At 38.6% G+C, this 19,126-nt stretch overlaps 1 protein-coding gene across 9 annotated transcripts in view; it reads right to left on the bottom strand.

The window, feature by feature from the left end:
• Positions 1–289: 289 nt before the first annotated feature.
• The window catches only part of ARHGEF28 (Rho guanine nucleotide exchange factor 28), a 317,386-nt gene continuing 298,549 nt past the window's right edge, over positions 290–19,126 (bottom strand). For all 9 annotated transcript variants that reach the window (XM_038010485.2, XM_007975209.3, XM_038010483.2 and 6 more), the window contains one exon: positions 290–1,438. In XM_038010485.2, coding sequence (XP_037866413.2) covers positions 1,269–1,438 — 170 coding nt within the window. In that variant the 3' untranslated portion in view covers positions 290–1,268. The remainder of the gene's footprint in view (positions 1,439–19,126) is intronic.

Below are 19,126 nucleotides of genomic sequence, written 5' to 3' on the forward strand. Positions count from 1 at the left end.
CAGCCCGCGAAAGGGGCTTTTTAAAAAATTAGGATTGGACTTGCCTAAGTAAAAATATAATGTAGATATCCAACTTAACAACTTTAAGTAGGGAGAAAAAACTATTGGAATCTGGGTGATTTTTTTTTTTCCTGTTCCTATCACATCTCACTCCTAGTAAGTGTTGCATTTTTGGATGAATCTAATAGTCTTCCTTTATTTTCACTTTTCATGAGGTGAGATTATATGTGTGTGTGAAATGAGTGTTTTACTATGGTCCTACACATAATGTTAAAATTACAAAGTAAAATAATGAGGTAAAAGATATTTATTGACACCAAAATACATACAAGTACTTCCGAACAAGATAAAAATACCTCCTGGTTTCTCACACAGACCCATACTACTCAGAAGGCAGGATATGCCAGTTTTCCTTTGTGGAAAAGTGTATCCAGGCAGCAAGCTTCATGAGGAGTGGGCAGTTTTGTCCTTAAAAAAACTGCAGAGAAGGGTTCTTTGCAGGGAGTGGTAGTTGGTGCTCTAGGTGCTGGGAGGGACAGGCCAGCTGATAAAACTGAGGGCTCTAACAGAGTTCACTATTTACATCAAAATGACTTACTGGGAGCTCTAGGCCTCTGGGCCTTGTTAAAAGATGATGCTGAACTGTGTCTTGAAACCCCACCAGTATTAGGCTTAGGTACTAAGCAAGTCCGGACTGTATCCCTAGCTCAGTGACTGACCAATCACAACAGGTGCCCAGTTGAATAGTGACTGTAACAGATCACCACTTTTAATGCTCCCAGAAGAAATGAGCACATAAAAACTAGCTGAGAAAAGCCCTTTCCCACATCCTCCTCTGCCTATGTGGGCACTGAGGCAACTGCCCTGGCTGTGAAAGTTCACCCCTTGTGAATACCACTCTTTAAATCCAAATTGCTTCATTGAGATCTTAAAAGGAATCTCGAAATCCAGTGATTGGATAGAAAATGTGACATGGAATTTTACTCTAGAGTCAAAACAACTTTTAAAATCTTTCTGCTTGTTCAAGTTAGCTTCTCCTCCAGAAATCTGAAATTAGATGTGATAAGTTAAAGATTATACAAACAGGGCTGCTTTCAATAATTTAATTAGACTTATGCCAAAAAAATGAGCTTGCAGGAAATATTAAATATTATTCTTAAAGCAATTTGGACACAGACAATCACACATACATAAGGAATGGAAAAGAAAAAAAAAGTTTCTCCCAAAAGTGCCAGTGTTTTGTTTTGTTTGGAAAAATGACAACACAATTAGAGGTAAACAATATTTTCTTTGGCGCCATCTCCAGTTTCCCCATCTTGTCTGGTCATTGTCCTTGCCGGTAGATTTAGCTTTCCTTCTGTTATAAACGCCTGCAGTTGAGAGCGGTGTGAATTTGAGTCATGAGGGGTTGGGGACTCAGTGTGGGAGGTTTCCAAATCTGCAAGAAACAGACAGCACAGGTTACAGGAGTCTGCCTGAGATGTACAAGACAGATGTCTTGGCGTTCGAGCTAAGATTAGGAAATGCAGTGCCCATATAGTCAGCCACAGAATGGCCAGGCCCAAGGAGAAAGGAACATAATAGTGTCAAAATCATTCATCAGTATCATTAAGATGTGTTCGATTGTGTGCACAAATGTCTCCTGTGACTAAATATGGGTCACCGTTCATAGGCCCGTAAACCACTGCTATGGCTGAAAAAGGGATGCCCGTTTATTTTTAAAATGGGTGAAGGTCATGGAAATACAGTATATACTCCAGCTATGTGTAAATCAACTATATTTGCATCTGCAGAGCACCTTCCCTCAGCATATCTGTAAGTCAAGAATTGACTTCAAGGCTCCAATAACATATTTGGCACTTTACTGATGTGGGCAAGGGGTGGGGGTAAAAAGTGAAAGAATGAAGGAGACCCTCCAGCCTCACCATTATGCTGTTAATAACAAATCTGTTAATACTACACAAAGTACTCAGCAAGAGCAGCCAGGTTCCTAGGGAAAGTCGAGCCAGTTTCAGCTCTGACTGGGTTTGATGTTTTCTGGTTACCTAGCAACAGCAGGACACTGTGTATTCTCCCTTTTTCTGATAAAATCCTCTAATATTATCGTTTCAAGGAAAGACAAAAGGGAGGCTTGATTTTTGAAGAAAGACACTTGCTGCAAACCATTTTCCCTGCACTTGTTCCACTGACCACTCACCCTCAGGCTCAGCCATATGGCAACATTACAAATAACCACCTTGTGCTGGAACAAAAACCTAAGTAGGAATGGAAGTCCAGGTGGGAAAGGAGGGCAAATAGCTCTCAGGCTCACCTGCTTTTTTTTTTTTTTTTTTTTTTTTTTCAGTCATTAAGAAGAGGCCACATACACCTACTACAAACTTATACAAATTAAAATTTTAAAAAAATTAAAGAACATAAAAAAAAGAGGCCATTGTAACCCTCGCCACATTTTCTCAAAGCCTCTATTATATAGATGGATACACACACGTGCAGACATTCTAATGACACAAATGCTTGTGGTCTTTGCCCTCCTGACAAGGATCTTTGGTTGCTAGAGAAGGTAGTAAGTAAGGCTTGGCAGGAATGAAAGGAAAACTGTCCCCAGAAGGCTCCGTCTTTGGGGACATGGTGGCCTTGCCACACCTCATTTCATCCCATCTTCCAATAGGAGGTGGGTCAATGGGGGAGGAGCAGCCAGGACCACAGGAGCAGATAAAGGTCCCTGGAGGAGCTGCACCAAAGCTGGACTGTGCCTCTGAAGCAAAGGAGGACCCTCGAGGCAGGTGAGAGGAGGAAGAGAGGTAGGGAGGCACGGGGGTGAGGCTGCAACCACAGCTCTGCTCAAAGGCTTAGCCCATCCCTGACCCTTTAGATGCCAATAGGCACAAAGCTTGATTCTACTGCTCCTGATTCTAAATGCTGTACATCAAATTCCAGGAACTGACTAACAACTGAAAGTATACCTGCAGAAGGTGCCTCTAACTGCCACCATTTACAGAGGGATTTCTCTGGGCACAGGAGTTGTCCCAGGTCTTCTACATTCGTCATCTCTAAGTCTCAAAATGCTAAAACCCACAATTTACAGGCTGGGAAACCAAGGCTCAGGCTAGTGAAATTCTGCCCCTCATCGTGCAGCTAGGAAGTGATCTGGATCTGAGCTCAGAGGACGGCGGCCATGTGATGAGGCCTTGCTCTGATGATCAAGACTCTCATGCTTCTCATTTCTTTTTGTGCGGAAAATGGCTTGGCCATCTTTTCTAAATTAAGAGACCCTCGATGTTTAACACTTTCCCTCCCTTCAATACTACATTTTGAAGAGTCACTTGCCAAAAAAAAAAGAAGAAAGCAAAGGCAAAAAAAAAAAAAAAAAGACATATTAATGTTAAGCTTCTCAAAACTGACACAGCAATTGTTATAGAACTAGGAACCTCCCTTAATTGGGCAAACAAAAATATTCCCAGGCAATGATTTCCTTGTCAGGGCAACATTACAAATCAACCTGGAATGCTCTGAATCCTATTTTACCACATTGGGAGACAAAGCATGCCTGTGGTGACGACACGCAGTCACACTTCCAATTCCTTTTCCCAGCCTTCAACTGAAGCTATTTCACCTCTAAATACAAATATGCACAGCTAAATTGCTGATGTTTAATTTTATACAACTTCAAAAAAATGCCCCCAAATTTCCATCCAGCAGACACTGGCAGACTGAACAGGTCACCAAAGCCACAACAGTGCTGCCTCCTTGCCAACAGAAGGGCCAGCCAGGGCATAAAATTTACTACATTGAGGATGAAAAATCACCCAGTGAATGAGGCAGCTGGGAGGTGATTGCTGACACATCTGACAATGCCAGACGTACTGGAAGCCCTTAATCTAGGTAGATTTTCTTCATTTGGGGTGTGAAACATGGAGCAAAAAATTCAAAATACTGATATTTTGAGGGACATGGAAAGTCCCTTTAATGGTTTCAAGAGAAGACTTGTTCAAAAACAGCCAAATTGAATGTATATTTAAAAAGAATTATTTCTAAGTTACACTGTATGCTCTAGTTCGGGAAGATAGAGAACCAAGAATGAATGGGGATGGGGGGTAGGGAGTAGAGAGTGTGTGTGTGTGTGTGTGTGTGTGTGTGTGTGTGTGTGTGTGTGGTGTAGTGTGGAAGTTTAATCAGAACTTTTTCAAATAATAAAAATACAGGAGAAACACATTCCTAGGTGAGAGCTCGTCATGCCCTAAGTGAACGGCCCATGTTGTAATTCCAGATGTATTACTGGAGGTGGTTGTGGTTGTATGTCACCTGGACGAGAACTCAATTTCCTTCTCCATGTTCCTTCTTGGTTTCTACCTGAACTATGTAGGCAAGGTCAGACAGTCTGTCTTTGAAATTAGAAACCGTTTGGTGATTTCTGATTTTGTTACTCCATTTCAACTCTGAAAGAACCAGCACAGCAATTGTATATTTCTCAAGGCCAGCCACCTTTTTCCACACTTTTTACCCTAGAGAATATGATCATCATATAGAACCCCAAACTGAAAAAACATTTGTTAATATTAAACCTCACTGACTCAGAAAGCAGAATTCTTGCTATGTAAAATTAATCATCCAATTTCATTTGTGATTGAATTGCCTGTAAACCGATGGACATAAAAATGTAATAACTTATTTATAATAAGCAAGGAAACAGTAATACAATCACAATTTGGTCAACTAAAAACCAATACTATTATAATGAAACAAAACCCAAACAACTACAAAAAAACCTTTCAGCCAAGTATCTCAACACAATTTTGCCTCTTGACATAAAAGAAATAATTTGATCCCTATCATTATCTCTGGAAACTAAACAGAGTGAGTATTATTAACCTTTAGAGCAAATAAGCTAAAACACACAAAAGCCCCAAAGTCTGACTAAACCAAGTAGAAAAGTGGGATCTTGGTTGAGGGTTTTTTCTGCTACATTACTGAGCTTTTGTTCACAAACTAAAATTTCAGCCTCTACAGGAAACTTCGATACTCACATTTTGAGGACCACTGTAGGGGGTCTAAGTTAGTCTCCTAACATGGTTTCAAAAAATTACAGGTATCTACATTTTGGCTGGCACCATTCTTTTTCCTTCTGGGTATGTGGGGCAGGAAATACTTAGACTGTCAGGAGACACACTTGCAGATAGCACTGATATCCAGAGAAAGTTTCCTAAATCTCCCAATATTTAACCCTTAGGTGCAACCTGCTGGTTGGCACTTGCGTTTATTATTTTCACACTTTTCTCTGTTTACCCAATATTGACATTTCTAACAGTGAAGAGAAATCAGCCTTCCCTCCATTGGCTCACCATTATCATCATTCTTTTGAGCCAACTGACTAGTTGGCTATTTTCAAGACCAGACTATCATCACAGTGCATAAAATGCAACTATGTGTCATATTTAAAATGAACAAAGTGGCTGGGCATGGTAGTTCACACCTGTAATCTCAGCACTTTGCGGGACCAAGGCAGGAGGATCACTTAATAAAAATAAAAGTAAAAAGAATAAAATGAACAAAGTGCCTCCTAAACTGGGAAGTGAATAAAATCTTTTAAATCACAAGGTAAAATGTAATCTTAGGCAAGTCATTGCCCCTCTCTGGGCTTCAGTTCGTGAAGGATTGAAGTGAAATCATCATTAAGGCCTCTTACACTTCTTATGTTATGTGTGAAATTTTACATTTGTATTTGGGCTCAGTGATTCACCAAATAATATTCTGGAGGTACAAAAAAAAAGCATGCATTTTTCAATTGCTTTATACTTGAGAAACACAACCAAATTTATTACCTGATGCAGGTATGAAGCATTGAAATGCAGTGTAAAGCATTTCAAAATCATGTTTTTAAGGTAATTGCCACACTTGTCCCATCACTATATTTTGTCTTCCTAAGAACACATATTTGAAGTGAGCCCACACACCATCCTCAAAAGATAGTATTTGCAAAGTTAACTAATGAGTAGAAGATACTGTCCATAATCAGACTCCACGCTTGATCTTCCCTCCGATGAATAGCAAACTTGAGTAATTTGTCATAAAGAACAGGTCTGTGACAAGTAAAAAAGGGTTGTCTTACAGTTGAAAAATACTTAATGTAGCCTTTGCCTTTTTCTGAATTTCTTCCTGCTGAATAGAAAAGCATCATGATCGTGATCATTGTTAAATCAAAGTTTTATTTAAATCTAAATGCAGCAGTATCATTTTCATCATAAACATCCACTGTCAAGGTCTGAATTTAGCTCACCAGTGCACCCCATGGCCAGGCACCCAGAAGCCCAGGGCTGCACAAAGCGTGTTTAGTCTGCTGTTGAGAGCACTGATGACGCGCTGTTCAGTTCTCTCCCTGTCTTATCCCATTCCATCCTCCCCAACAAAGGTCACAAAACAGAACTTCATGTCTTCTGAGCCTTGGCTCTATTCTTGCTTATTTTAATCATATGTCTGATTTGTACTTCTTATTACTATAGCCCTTGTGCATGTTCCTAAATCCAAAATTCACACTTTCCTAGAACAACTCTACTTCAAAAAAAAAAGGGGGGGGGCTTATCATTAATGTTCCAACTCTGTAAAATAAGTTATATTCCCTATTTAGTGGTTGATTCATATTTACCCTCTGAAACATTTAAAAAATCATTTCCTGATGGCATTACTGGCAATCCCTAAGTTTTCTCAGGAGCATTAATGCACAACATTGTTTCTTCTGATGGAAAACATTTATCATACAGAGCTCGAGGTATCTTCAGAACAAATAAAAATTAGTCTCTGAGGCCGGGCACGGTGGCTCATGCCTGTAATCCCAGCACTTTGGGAGGCCAAGACGGGCGGATCACGAGGTCAGGAGATCGAGACCATCCCGGCTAACACAGTGAAACCCTGTCTCTACTAAAAATCTAAAAAAATTAGCTGGGCGTGGTGGCGGGCGCCTGTAGTCCCAGCTACTCGGGAGGCTGAGGCAGGAGAATGGCGTGAACCCGGGAGGCGGAGCTTGCAGTGAGCTGAGATCCGGCCACTGCACTCCAGCCTGGGCGACAGAGCGAGACTCCGTCTCAAAAAAAAAAAAAAAAAAAAAAAAAAAAAAAATTAGTCTCTGTCCCTAATTTTGCGCAACTTAATTTTCTGTAGTGACCCATAAATAGGATGTGAGCCCCTGGCATGAAAACCAGTCTGGACTTTGTATCTGAAGCAAACACTCTAAATTAGTGTTATAATTCCCTTTTCTATTCTTCATATCAATACCACACCTGATATAAAACAACTGAAGTGTGCTTTGGGGTGGGCATGTGTTTGTGTCTGCATGGGGCATGTATAATACATGTATAAATTTGTAAAGAAAGAACGAATTGTGTTACAATTTTTTAAGTTGTGATTGTGAGAGTTGAACTTTAATCAGTACTTAACATATTTGGAATAGTCAATATGGGCTATATAAGTAATGCTGAGAAGAAACAGAAATGAAAGCAATCCATACAATGAAGATGGCATTGTATTAACAGGAGATATGATATGGTACATCAGTCCTCTCTGCTGTCTGAACTTTGATTCATTCTCATGCTCTTCCTTCCCTCAAGAAGAAGGCTACTGTTAGGGAGTCATGGCCTTCATGTCACAAGCCCCGTGGGAGTATGGGGCAAACAATTCTACTTTTCCCTCTTCCTTGAGATGCATTTCAAAGTATGTTTCTCTAAACAGGATGCCAACAGATATTGATGATAAAAGAATGCAGTGGTCAAATAAATTGATGAAATTCTGGGTAAATCAAGTTTGTTAATCAACGGATCCCCCAGAACTTTAATAGGCTCATGTGTATTATAAATTTCTCAGAGCAGAAACCAGTATGTAGCATCCCCCAAACTCAGGGAGCCTTTTCTCACAGTTACCCTACAGCATTGTGTTCCACGTAACATAGTTGGAGAATAGTGCATTCAAGAATTATAAGTCTATTAAAGATTAAGAGACAAAAATGGTCAAGATGCCAGAACAAATCAGGAGTGAGAAGGTGGAAATAGGTGAGCTTTTCCAAATTCAGAAGCTTCTAAATTCTGTATGTAACATCTATATTAGACCCAGGCAATAATTATCAATGGCTATTAAAATCATTAGGAAAAAAGCTGATGTGAAACTTCATAACAGATCAAGCTGACAACATCTGAACCCAAGGATCAATTTTAATAACACAGAAAGAGAAATAGACATTGTGTGCCACGTGATGAGATGCAATTTACAACACCATCTAGGTATTTTTTTTCATGTCAAAAAATAAAGCCTGCATCTAATCAAATTTGTATTCCCAGCTACTAATTTACAGGAAATATAGGGGCAGAAGAAGATTTCAAATGACACGATGGGAATGCAATCGGGAAAATCCAGAATGTGGGGAATATTTCAGGAAAAAAATTGAACTGGTCTTTTCCACAAATAACACAGTCCTTATGACTCAAGAGGCATTTAATAAAATAAAAAACAAACAAACCCAACCCAGTCTTCCTAACAATTGTAAAATTTTTAAAGGAGGCAACAGACTTTTAGATTAAAAGAGACTTAAGAGACATACCAACCAAATGCAATATATGAAATTATTTGGATTCCAATTCAGAGGGGAAAAAAAAATTATGAGACAATCCAGAGAAGTCCAAATACTGACAGCATGATTTTAAGTAACAACTGTCAATTTTTTTTTAGATGTGATGATCATATTGTGGTTATGTTACAGAAAAATAAAAGTGCTTATCTTTTAGACAAAAGTATTTCTGGATGAAATGATAGGATGTCCTGGATTTGCGTTAAGAGAGCCCAATGCAAGAGAAGAGAGAAAAAGCACTGAATTAAGGTTGGCTGTGGGCAGATGGGGTTCACTAAACAATTCTCCCTACTTTTGAATAGGTTTGAAAATTTCTATAACATTTTAAAAGTCTATAGGCTTCCATATATTTGGACTACAATATTATAAAGGGTTCTGTTATTCCAACAGTCTAGCTTCTATATATCTGATATAAATGGAACACTGTGGTAATAAATTAGAAGCCTCCTCTGGATGCCAACTATGTTTAGATCAATTTTAATGCAACTGTATGACAAGTCATTGGCTAGGGCATGTATGGGTTTATATCTATTTAGAAAGATACACAAATTGTGTGAACCTACGCTATAAAATGGATAAGCTCATTTGAGCTTATAGCTACCCATTAAAAAGAAGACAGATTCAGGTATGGTCTTTGCTCTTGCCTAGAAAATCTAATAACATCTCCTATGTAAAACAGAATTCAGGAAATATTTCATTTTATAGCCTCGGTGTATCTGTCCTTAGAAATGAGTTAAGGTTTTCTTGGAATTTGGATTTCTATTCTCCAGTCTTTAAAATTTGTGTTCATTTGAAGCTTAAAAAGTAATATTTAAGAAATAGGAAATAAAAGTAGTATAACTAGTCCAAAACAACCAAAGTAAATTTCAGGTTATAATAGTGGTAGGTTTCAACGTATATTGTCAGATGAATAAATGAATTAGTGAATACTTAATTTGAAAATTCTAATATAATTAGAGTCATGGGAAATCACTAATTTGGAATTCTTATGTTTAGAGAGGATATTAAAATTTAATTTAGCCTAATCCTTGTCGTCTTAGCAAAAACAAACTGAAAATGTAGTCAAGATAGGATTACATTGCAGGGCTTCTCCTGTTCAGCTACTAGCATTATTTGACCTTGGGTAACAACTTTATCTGGAACTTCCATTTCCTTATTTGTAAAGCACTTGAACTAGATAGAAGTCAGCCCTCAACTTTTTCCCACCATGACACTCAGAATGACATTCACTCCCATAGATTTACCCAAATTATAGGCTGTGTCACAGATGAAACAGACTGTAAATTATTAGCAATTCCTAGGCTAACGCAGTCACTTCAAGCTTTTCACTCTACGAAAAAGTATGTCAGAATTAAGTGAGGGAGAGAACTGTTATTACGAGGAAAACTAGAATTTTCTCTAATTTATAATGATACATACCAAACTTTAGTAGTTTACAAACTTTAGTAGTCTCTCTATTATTTCTAACATAATACTTGGGCCACTTCTCAATACTGAAAAAAATAGATGAAGGTACACATATGCTTGAACTGAAAGATTTCAAGTTTCTTAGAACACTAACCTTTTACATTTTAACACCAAAAACTTCAACATTTACGTTTGTTTTTAAGGTATTTCAAGGTGATCTATAAATGTAAACAGCCAGGCTGTGGAAAACCTTTAAAATTACGAAAACAACATAACGTATGGAGTACTTACTAAATGCCAGGCATTGTTCTACATATTTTGTATACATCTCTTATTTGATTCAATCCCATGCCAATCCAAAATGGTAGGTAAACTATGAAATAGGAAAACAGGAGTCTAAAATAGAGACAAATCTAACTTGGAGAAAACAACACAACTCGGGAACACAGAAAGCTGAAGAAAACTTCCAAAAACCATAGTTGCTGTCTTCAAAGAACTCTTTAAGAGACATTTTGAGCCACAAAACAAGATTCTTTTGAGCCACAAAACAAGATTCCATAAAATAGCTGTAACAGGAAAAATACCTTGAAAATTTTCAGTATGCTAGCTAATATTTTTTAAACAATCAATGGAATAGCAGGAGTTAAAGAACAACAAAAAAATCCCCCAGAAAATAGAACAAAAGTGCGAAGAAATGGAAATAGAAGGGAAATGAAACAGAAAAATCAGAGGATATAAAAGGTCCAATTTCCAAGCAGCAACATTTACAGTAAGAAAAAACTGAAGAGAAGCAAGTATTTTTTTTTAAATAGAATATTTCCCAGAACTGAGGGAAATACATCTCTAAAGTGAAAGAGCCTAATAAATAACCAGTAAAAATGACTTTAACAAAAGACCTCACTGAAGCACGTGATAAAATGCAGATGAGGGGACAAAAAAGACAATTCTAAAATGATGCAGAAAGTAAGAACAGGTTACAAAAAGAGAACCCGGAAGCGGAAAGGCATCAGACTTCTCAACAGCAACCCTGGAAAGTGGAATCAAACCCTTCAACAGGCTGGAGGAAAAGTTTTGTATTCTAGAATTCTAAGCCCAGACAAATTATTTAAAAAACAAGTGTCAGAGTCGCAAAAATAAAATGAGAAGGACACTTCAGGTAATCTGGAAAAAAATTTCCTTTTATCAGACTTTTTCTTAGGGAGGTCCTGGAGATATGTCCAACCAAATAAAGGAAAATACTATAAAGGGGAAGCATGAGACTGAGGGCACAGAGGTTTCAACACAGGAGAGAGAAGGAATGGCCCTGGGTGAGCATGCAGAGCAGGCCTGGAGAGCAACAAGTCCATATTGGAACAGAAGTACAGAGGACCCTAAAGGCAAAATTTCCAGGAAAGAAAATGAAGCAGATAGATGTTGACTATATTGTGTGTAAAATAATATTGATAAGCTACTGAGAGAGGCACAGGAACTTTGGAGGAAAACATAGCAAGGAGTAAGGAAAAAGGTATGCAAAGAAAACACAAGGCAGATGGTTAGTCTCAGCAGGATGGAACAGCACAGCCAATAACATTTTGTGTAGTTTCTGCACTTGCAGTTGAATCTTCTCCACCTAGAAAAAGCTTAGTTCTCACGAATGTCCTTTCCAATTTTAAAGTGTTCACGTGTCATTGTAAACATGATTTCTCTGAAAACTACTCAAAGTACAAAATATATTAAAGGTATTCCAAAAGAGTTGTCTATATAATTAAGAGTGAACACATTTGAAATTCCAAAATCTGCTGAGTCAGAAAATACTTTTATGAACAGGAAACTCACAGAAGGAGGCATCTAAACAGCCAAAAAAATGAAATGATACTAAATCTCATTGGTAATGAGAGAAGTATGAAAGAATGGGTTACCATTTCATGCCCAGCATGTGGGCAAATTTTAGAAGCGTAACAATGCTACAAGCTGGGTAAGGTCTGGAGGAACTGGAGTTCTCATATCTTGCTGATGATAGTTATATTGTACAACAACTTTGGAGAAAAATCAATAATTCCTGGCAATAGTGAAGACATCCTTCCCACTTCTAGGTGTTATACTTGAAATAAATTCTCACTCATGTGACTAAGGAGATGTGCATAAAAAGGTGTTTACTGACCTTCACTTCTAATAGGAAAAAACTGGTAAGCTCCCCTAAATGCTCCTTAGTAATATACTAAAATGTTTTCGTTAAAGTGAAATAATATATAGCAGTTTAAAATGAGCAATTTGTGTCGCATGTAGGAATATGCATTTTGAGTGAAAAAACCAAGTTGCAGAAAGTACATATATATTTAAATGGCTATATGTGTTAAAAACAAAATTACGATATTTTGTTTTTAGATATAAATATGTAGCATTATAAAAATGTAGCAATAACATAGAAACATACTGTGGAAATCATATCCACCAATTTTAAGATATTTGCTGAGTAGGAAAAACAAGGGAAAAGATATGGGTAAGGGCCTTTAGCAATATCTGTAACATTTTATTTCTTTAAAAAAAGCAAAAAGGCAAAGATCTGAAATAAATGTGGCAAAATGGAAACATTTGTTAATTGCCTAATACATATTTTCTATACTTTAAAAATTTTCACAATTAAAACTTTCATATTAAAAATTTTATTAAACTACAACACACAATGTGTGGCCTTTATTTGAATCCTGAGTCAAAAATAAACTGGAAAAAGCACACACACACACGACATTGTGAAATAACTGGCAATCTAAACATATGACTATATGTTGATATTATGGAAATATTTTTTCCTAGGTGTGATCATGATTTTTAAAAGAGAGCCTTATCTTTTAGGGACAAATACTGAAATGCTTATGGATGAATAAATGCTTATAGATGCTGTTTAAGATCCGCTTCAAAATAATACAGTGTGTACTGGGCGTAGGAGTCTAGAAGAAACACAATTAGGCATAAGTTCCTGCATTTTTGAAGTTGAGTGATCAGAACGTGAGTGGTTATTATATTCTAATTTTGTATATGTTTAAAATTGTCCATAATACAATCAGGTAGACAAGAAATATGTCAAATTCAACTTGTAAATAATCAAAACAAATTCAGATATTCAATCTTGGAGTCCCTGTTAAGAAGTAGGAACTTTTCTCAAGAGGCTGAGGCAGGAGAATGGCGTGAACCCGGGAGGCGGAGCTTGCAGCGAGCCCAGATCGCACCGCTGCACCGCTGCGCTCCAGCATGGGCGACAGAGTGAGACTCCATCTCTAAATAAATAAATAAATAAATAAATAAATAAATAAATAAATAAATAGAAGTCGAAACTTTTTCTGAGTGCACTGAATTAAATGACGTACAGGTCATCAGCCTCAAGAATAGGGTAGTATTTTCATGACACTGAATTCCTCTTAAGGCTCTAGAGACCAGAGACTTCTAAGTACTTTGGCAAAAAAGCCAACTTTCTGGGGAACTGCCTGCCTCATGATCCTACCCACACTAAAAGAGTTATGCCTCTCATTTTGCTGAGAGAAGAAAAATCAAATTCATTTCTCTGCCAGCTGAGTAAGGCAGGAAATCAACCTAGGAATTTTAATGCTGCAGTTACTTCTTACTGGTTCAGTAGAGGGAAAAACAGCTGTTAAAATTCTTAAGCATACAAGATGCAATGTTTTTCTTTGAGCCAGAGAAGAAGGCAAGCAATTAAACCTAACACACCCAAGCTAATTAGTTCTACCTGCTTCTTAATAATTGTTATTACCAGACTTCTTAAAAACTGGCAACCCATTCTTTTTAATTTTTTTTTTTTTTTTTTTTTTTTTGAGAAAGAGTACGACTTTGTCACCCAGGCTGGAGTACAGCGGCGCGATCTCAGCTCACTGCAACCTCTACCTCCCAGGTTCAGGCCATTCTCCTGCCTCAGCCTCCCAAGTAGCTGGGATTAAAGACACCTGCCACCATGCCTGGCTAATTTTTGTATTTTTAGTAGAGACGGGGTTTCACCATGTTGGTCAGGCTCTCGAACTCCTAACCTCAAATGATCTGCTGGCCTCAGCCTCCCAAAGTGCTGACGGTACTTCTAAGGTCTACAAATGATTGTTTCTTCCTCTTTGTCAGCTACAAAATTGAGATGTCAAAGAACTTACAGACCTATTCTGGTTTCAGAAATTGATACAGTAATCAAGACAACATAAAACTTTTTCCTTTTAAAAATGAGAAACATTATTTTTTAAATTCTTATTTGTTTGAAATGACATTTGCTAAGAAACCAAGCCCTGAAACATCTTTCCCAACCACAGCCACAGCCTTGCATTTGCGTCACTCATAAATGATTATAATCTTAAAAGTACAATATAACATATAGACAGTGTTTTGTTTAGTGCAGATACTAATACCCTCAGGTGTTCTTTTCACATTTAAGTTTGCTGTATGAATAAAGGTCCCTCTTCCATATTTCTAGAAATTAAACATTTTTAGGAATTATACAATTATAAAATTAGGCAGTTTGTAAAACAGAAGCAAAATTAGGACCTTAAGTGCCAAAAGAGCAATCAAAAGAGAACATAAAGCCATGTGTGGTGGCTCGTGCCTGTAGTCCCAGCTACTGAGGAGGCTGAGGCAGGAGGATCACCTGAACCCAGGAGTCTCAGGCCAGCCTGGGCAACCTACTAAGACCCAGTCTCACAATAAACTGCTCTATTCCTTTACTCCTTGGAGCCATCTTTCCCTATGGGAGATGACTTTAAATTGTTTTGTGCATGCAAATGATACATAGCAATAATCTAGCTTTTGATATCTGTGCTTCCTGACAACATCTGACCTGTGACTAACACTGGATCCTAAAGCATTTTTTTAAAGCCAGTTTTGTTTTGTCACACAAACTGGAGCGCAGTGGTGCAAACACAGCTTACTTCAGCCTCCCAGGTTCATGTGATCCTGCTGCCTCAGCCCCCCAAGTAGCCAGGACTACAGGTGCACTCCACCATGCCTGGCTAATTTTTTGATTTTTTTTTTTTTTTTTTTTTTTTTTGCGATTGGTGGGGGGGGGGGGGGTCTCACTATGTTGCCTAGGCTGGTCTTGAACTCCTGGGCTCAAGAAATCCTTCCACCTCAGCCTCCCAAAGTGTTGAGGTTATAGGCATGAACCACTGCACCTGGCCAAGAAAGCGGCTTCCTTTCAATTGTCCACCAGGTGACATGAATTCCCAAGTTTGTACTAAAGCCTCCTCTTAAGAAGGAGCTATGGCATTACCATGTAATTAACTCCTCTTTAGTGGAATCAGCCATCAAGAGCAAGGATCGTGAAGAGTAGCATCAGCTACTTAGTGGCCAGCAGACTCAGCTCCTACTAGACTTCTGAGGGCCACTACATACGTGTCCCTGAAGAAGCCTATTACCTCACAGAGCAGAAAGACACAAGTAGAAGAAAAGCAGAATAGCCTGCTAAGTGGCTAATGAACATTGTCCGCAGATGGACACCATCTCAAAGACTCTCCAAAGAGAGCAATCTTCCAGACGTGGTGGCCAAGGCAGGCTTCAGAGAGGAGAAAGCGTATGAACTGAGCCTTGAAAGCTGCCCAGGGTGTCAACAGGAAGAGATGGTTTGGCCGCATGTGGGAGGCCTTCCGGGTGGAATCTGCAGCCATTGCAAAGGGGAGAAAATGCAAGATGTCACAAAGAAGGGAGAGTTGTCAAGTTTGGCTGAAACACGGATTTGTGCAGGTGAGCCAAAGGGTAGGGGGGATGAAAAAGGAGGTTTGGGAAGGTCTTGAATGGGAATGTTGGGAGATTTAACTGCAGGCGGTGAGCTCAGCTACTACTGGTGATCAGGACCCTTCTATGGCCTGTGTCAGCTTGCACATCTGATTATACCTGCACACGCTGCCACCCTGAAACAAGAGAGGCAAGTCCAAGAGCAGAGTAAGAAGGAAGCTGTGTCTTTCTTGTTTTTTCCTGCCTATAATCAGCCCACATTTAACCAATAAAATTTCCATCTACTTAATGGACAAAGCATACATTTTTTTGTCACTTAGTAGTGGGGATGTTAGAATGAAAACTGATTTGAACTTCTTATCCATTCATTCTTCAATAAACACTGAGTGTCTAGCATGTGCCCTGCCCTCGACTGGACACCAGGAAAGTCAGGTTGAACAAAACCTGGTCTCAGCACTGTGGAGGTTTGTAGTCAGGACAATCACTATTTCACAGTGTAAAGCTGTTGCACAGTTTCTTGGAAGTTAAGCAGACACCCACCCTAGTAGCAATTCTCCTAAGTATTAATTCAAGAGAAATATAAACATAATTCACAAAAGCCTGTACAAGAATGTGTAGAGCAGCTTTATTCAGACTGGCCAAAAATTAGAAATAAGCCAGATGTCCATCAACAAGGAAGGGATAAGTAAACTTTGGGATATTCATCAATGAAATGTAATACAAGGGAACCAATTATGGGCTCATGCAACAACATGGTTGCCTCTCAGAAATAATATGCTGAGTGAAAAAAGCAGACACCAAAAGGTAGAGTGTTCCATTCCATTCCATTCTAGAATCAGCGAAATTCACCCATGGTGATGGACTGCAGAGGAGTCGCTGCTTTGAAGGGGAGGGGTTGACTGAAAAGGGGTATATGGGAACTTTCTAGGGTGACAGAGTGCTCTGTCCCTTGATATTCTTCCCACAAAACTGACTGGACAGTAAACAGTATCTGAGCATTTCCCTCTCTATAAATTATGTCTCAATAAATAAACTGCATAAAGCAAACAACTGAGAAAATATTGTGGAAGCACCTGGCCCTGGAGCCAAGTCCTGAAAGATGAGTACGGGGTCATCAGGTTGAGAATAAAAGGTAGAGGACAGAATATTCTTGACAGAGGAAACACATGTACAAAAGGTTGGGGATGTGGGGGGCGTAGCCTTCCACACAATGGACAGAACTTCCTATGGCTAGAACGCAGGATGAGAAAGAGAACAGCATGAGCTGAGGCTGAGATCGAGGTGCAAGCACATTGCCTACTGTGCCTCATAAAGGGTGTGAGGGACTTCCAGCACATGGAGGGTTTGAATAAGCCCTGGAAAGCTGATGCAGAAACGCCCTAAGAGGTCTGGATACCAACCCTTATCCACAGGACCAAATACTGGCCTGGGGGCTAAACAAAGCTCTATCTGAAATTTGTTGTGTTAGATTTGGGTTTCAAAACACAACCCATGTGGCAAATTATGCTAGGATATGTCATTTGAATTTCAACTGTTCCAAAGGGAGGAAAAATGTATTTGAAGGGTGTGCTACATGCAGTGAGTTTATTTCAATATCCCCTGACATCAGCGTTTTTTCCAAAGCATGTTTAAAGGAATAAGTAGTCCTGCAAGATGCTGGTCTCCAAAGGAGGATGCTGTGGTTAAAAGGGTTTGAGTACTTGGGAAGCTGAGGCAGGAGAATGGCATAAACCCTCGAGGCGGAGCTTGCAGTGAGCTGAGATCCGGCCACTGTACTCCAGTCTGGGCAACAGAGCGAGACTCCATCTCAAAAAAAGAAAGGGTTTGAGGAGGGCCACTTCTGCAGATTCACAGTGCACAGGAGCACAACAGAAGTTTGGAAAAAGTTGTGCAGTCCCAAAAATCAGCATTTCTCAATATTGATTATGGGAGATTCTTGTATAATACCTAATACTAATAGCCAGTCAAATTGTGGAATAAGTTTTGAGATGTGCTGATTCATGTGATACACAAATGAGGCATAACAAGTCTCTCTGGTCACCACAGCAACCACTTTAGAAGCAGCCCAGTGGCTCGAATGCAGCAGATGCACTTCCTAATAATGTACTCCTTTCTCACCACAAGATATAATAGTAACAGTGATAACGGTAGTGTTCATTAAGTGCTCACAAAGGTCTAAGAGTTGTACACACATTGTTTTATGTAATCGTCATACCACCTCCAAAGTAGATACTATCAGAAATCCAACTGTAGAGATGAGGAAACTGAGACACCAAGTAAGTTAAACATCTGCTTAAAATTTCACAGATAATAAATGACTGAGTTGGAATCTGAACCCAGGCATAATTCCCAAGCCTTCCATCTTAATCACTATGCCAGCCTGTCATCTCCATTTTTCAGTATAAATAAAGTGCACTTGATATATTCATCTATTCTTGTCTTCAGTCAAGTCCCTCACTTAATAGTGAAGTATCAATAAATGCACATAAGACTCACTACATTGGAAAAGTATGTTTTTAGTCAACTTTTGCTGAAACTTGGCTGCAGGCAATGGGGGTTGGATTCATTATTTTTTCATCTTTGAATGGCAGTTCCTCACAGGAACATGTCTGGTCTGATTCAGTTCTTGGTCATTCTGGTCAAAAATGATATTGCTAAGCATTGCACTCTATGTAAATTATGTATCAATAAATAATATAAATTGGATAAAGCATTTTAGAGTCTATTGCTAAACAACATCATTTTTGACCAGAAGAAACTAGGGTTTGTTTCAACCCTAGTGTTTTTTCTGGGTTAGTGTTAACTCAGTCATTTAATTATCCCTTCATGCAGCATATTTTCTGAAACTTTCCTGAACCATACATCCTCAAAGTTAGCCAATAGTCTTTCCAAAGAAACTGAAAATAGTCACCACCAGAAGTCCTGTAAGTTTGTTTGAGGAGATCAATGTTTTACCTTTAAGCCCACCTTGATTTATACAAAGAAGAATTTAATTGTGTGTCTATCCTATGGTAGAGGGGGTGAAGGGACTGGCTATCATAGTAGGCAAGAGATTGAACCTGACAAATATATTCATCTTATCTAAATCTGACAAATATATTCATCTTATCTTATATCTATATCTCTTACCTGACAAATACAAAGAAAAAAGATTTTAATTTATTGGCAGCACCATTTGGAAAAACCTCTGTAGTCTTGCCATAGACCAATGATAACTTCTACCAGTAGCATACTTTGATGTAATTTTTCCCAGTACTTTGTTTGCTTCCAGCCGACAGAGTTCAGATTTAGGCTTTTTGCCCCATATTCATGAAGGTAACAGACTCACAGTCAGCTCATCAGAGAAAAGGAGCTCATAAAGAAAAATTTAGTATTTGACTTTTTTTTACCATGCTTTATCTCAGACTGCTTGTT

This window comes from Chlorocebus sabaeus, chromosome 4 (genome assembly GCF_047675955.1).
Source record: "Chlorocebus sabaeus isolate Y175 chromosome 4, mChlSab1.0.hap1, whole genome shotgun sequence".
NCBI classification, from domain to species: Eukaryota; Metazoa; Chordata; class Mammalia; order Primates; family Cercopithecidae; genus Chlorocebus; species Chlorocebus sabaeus.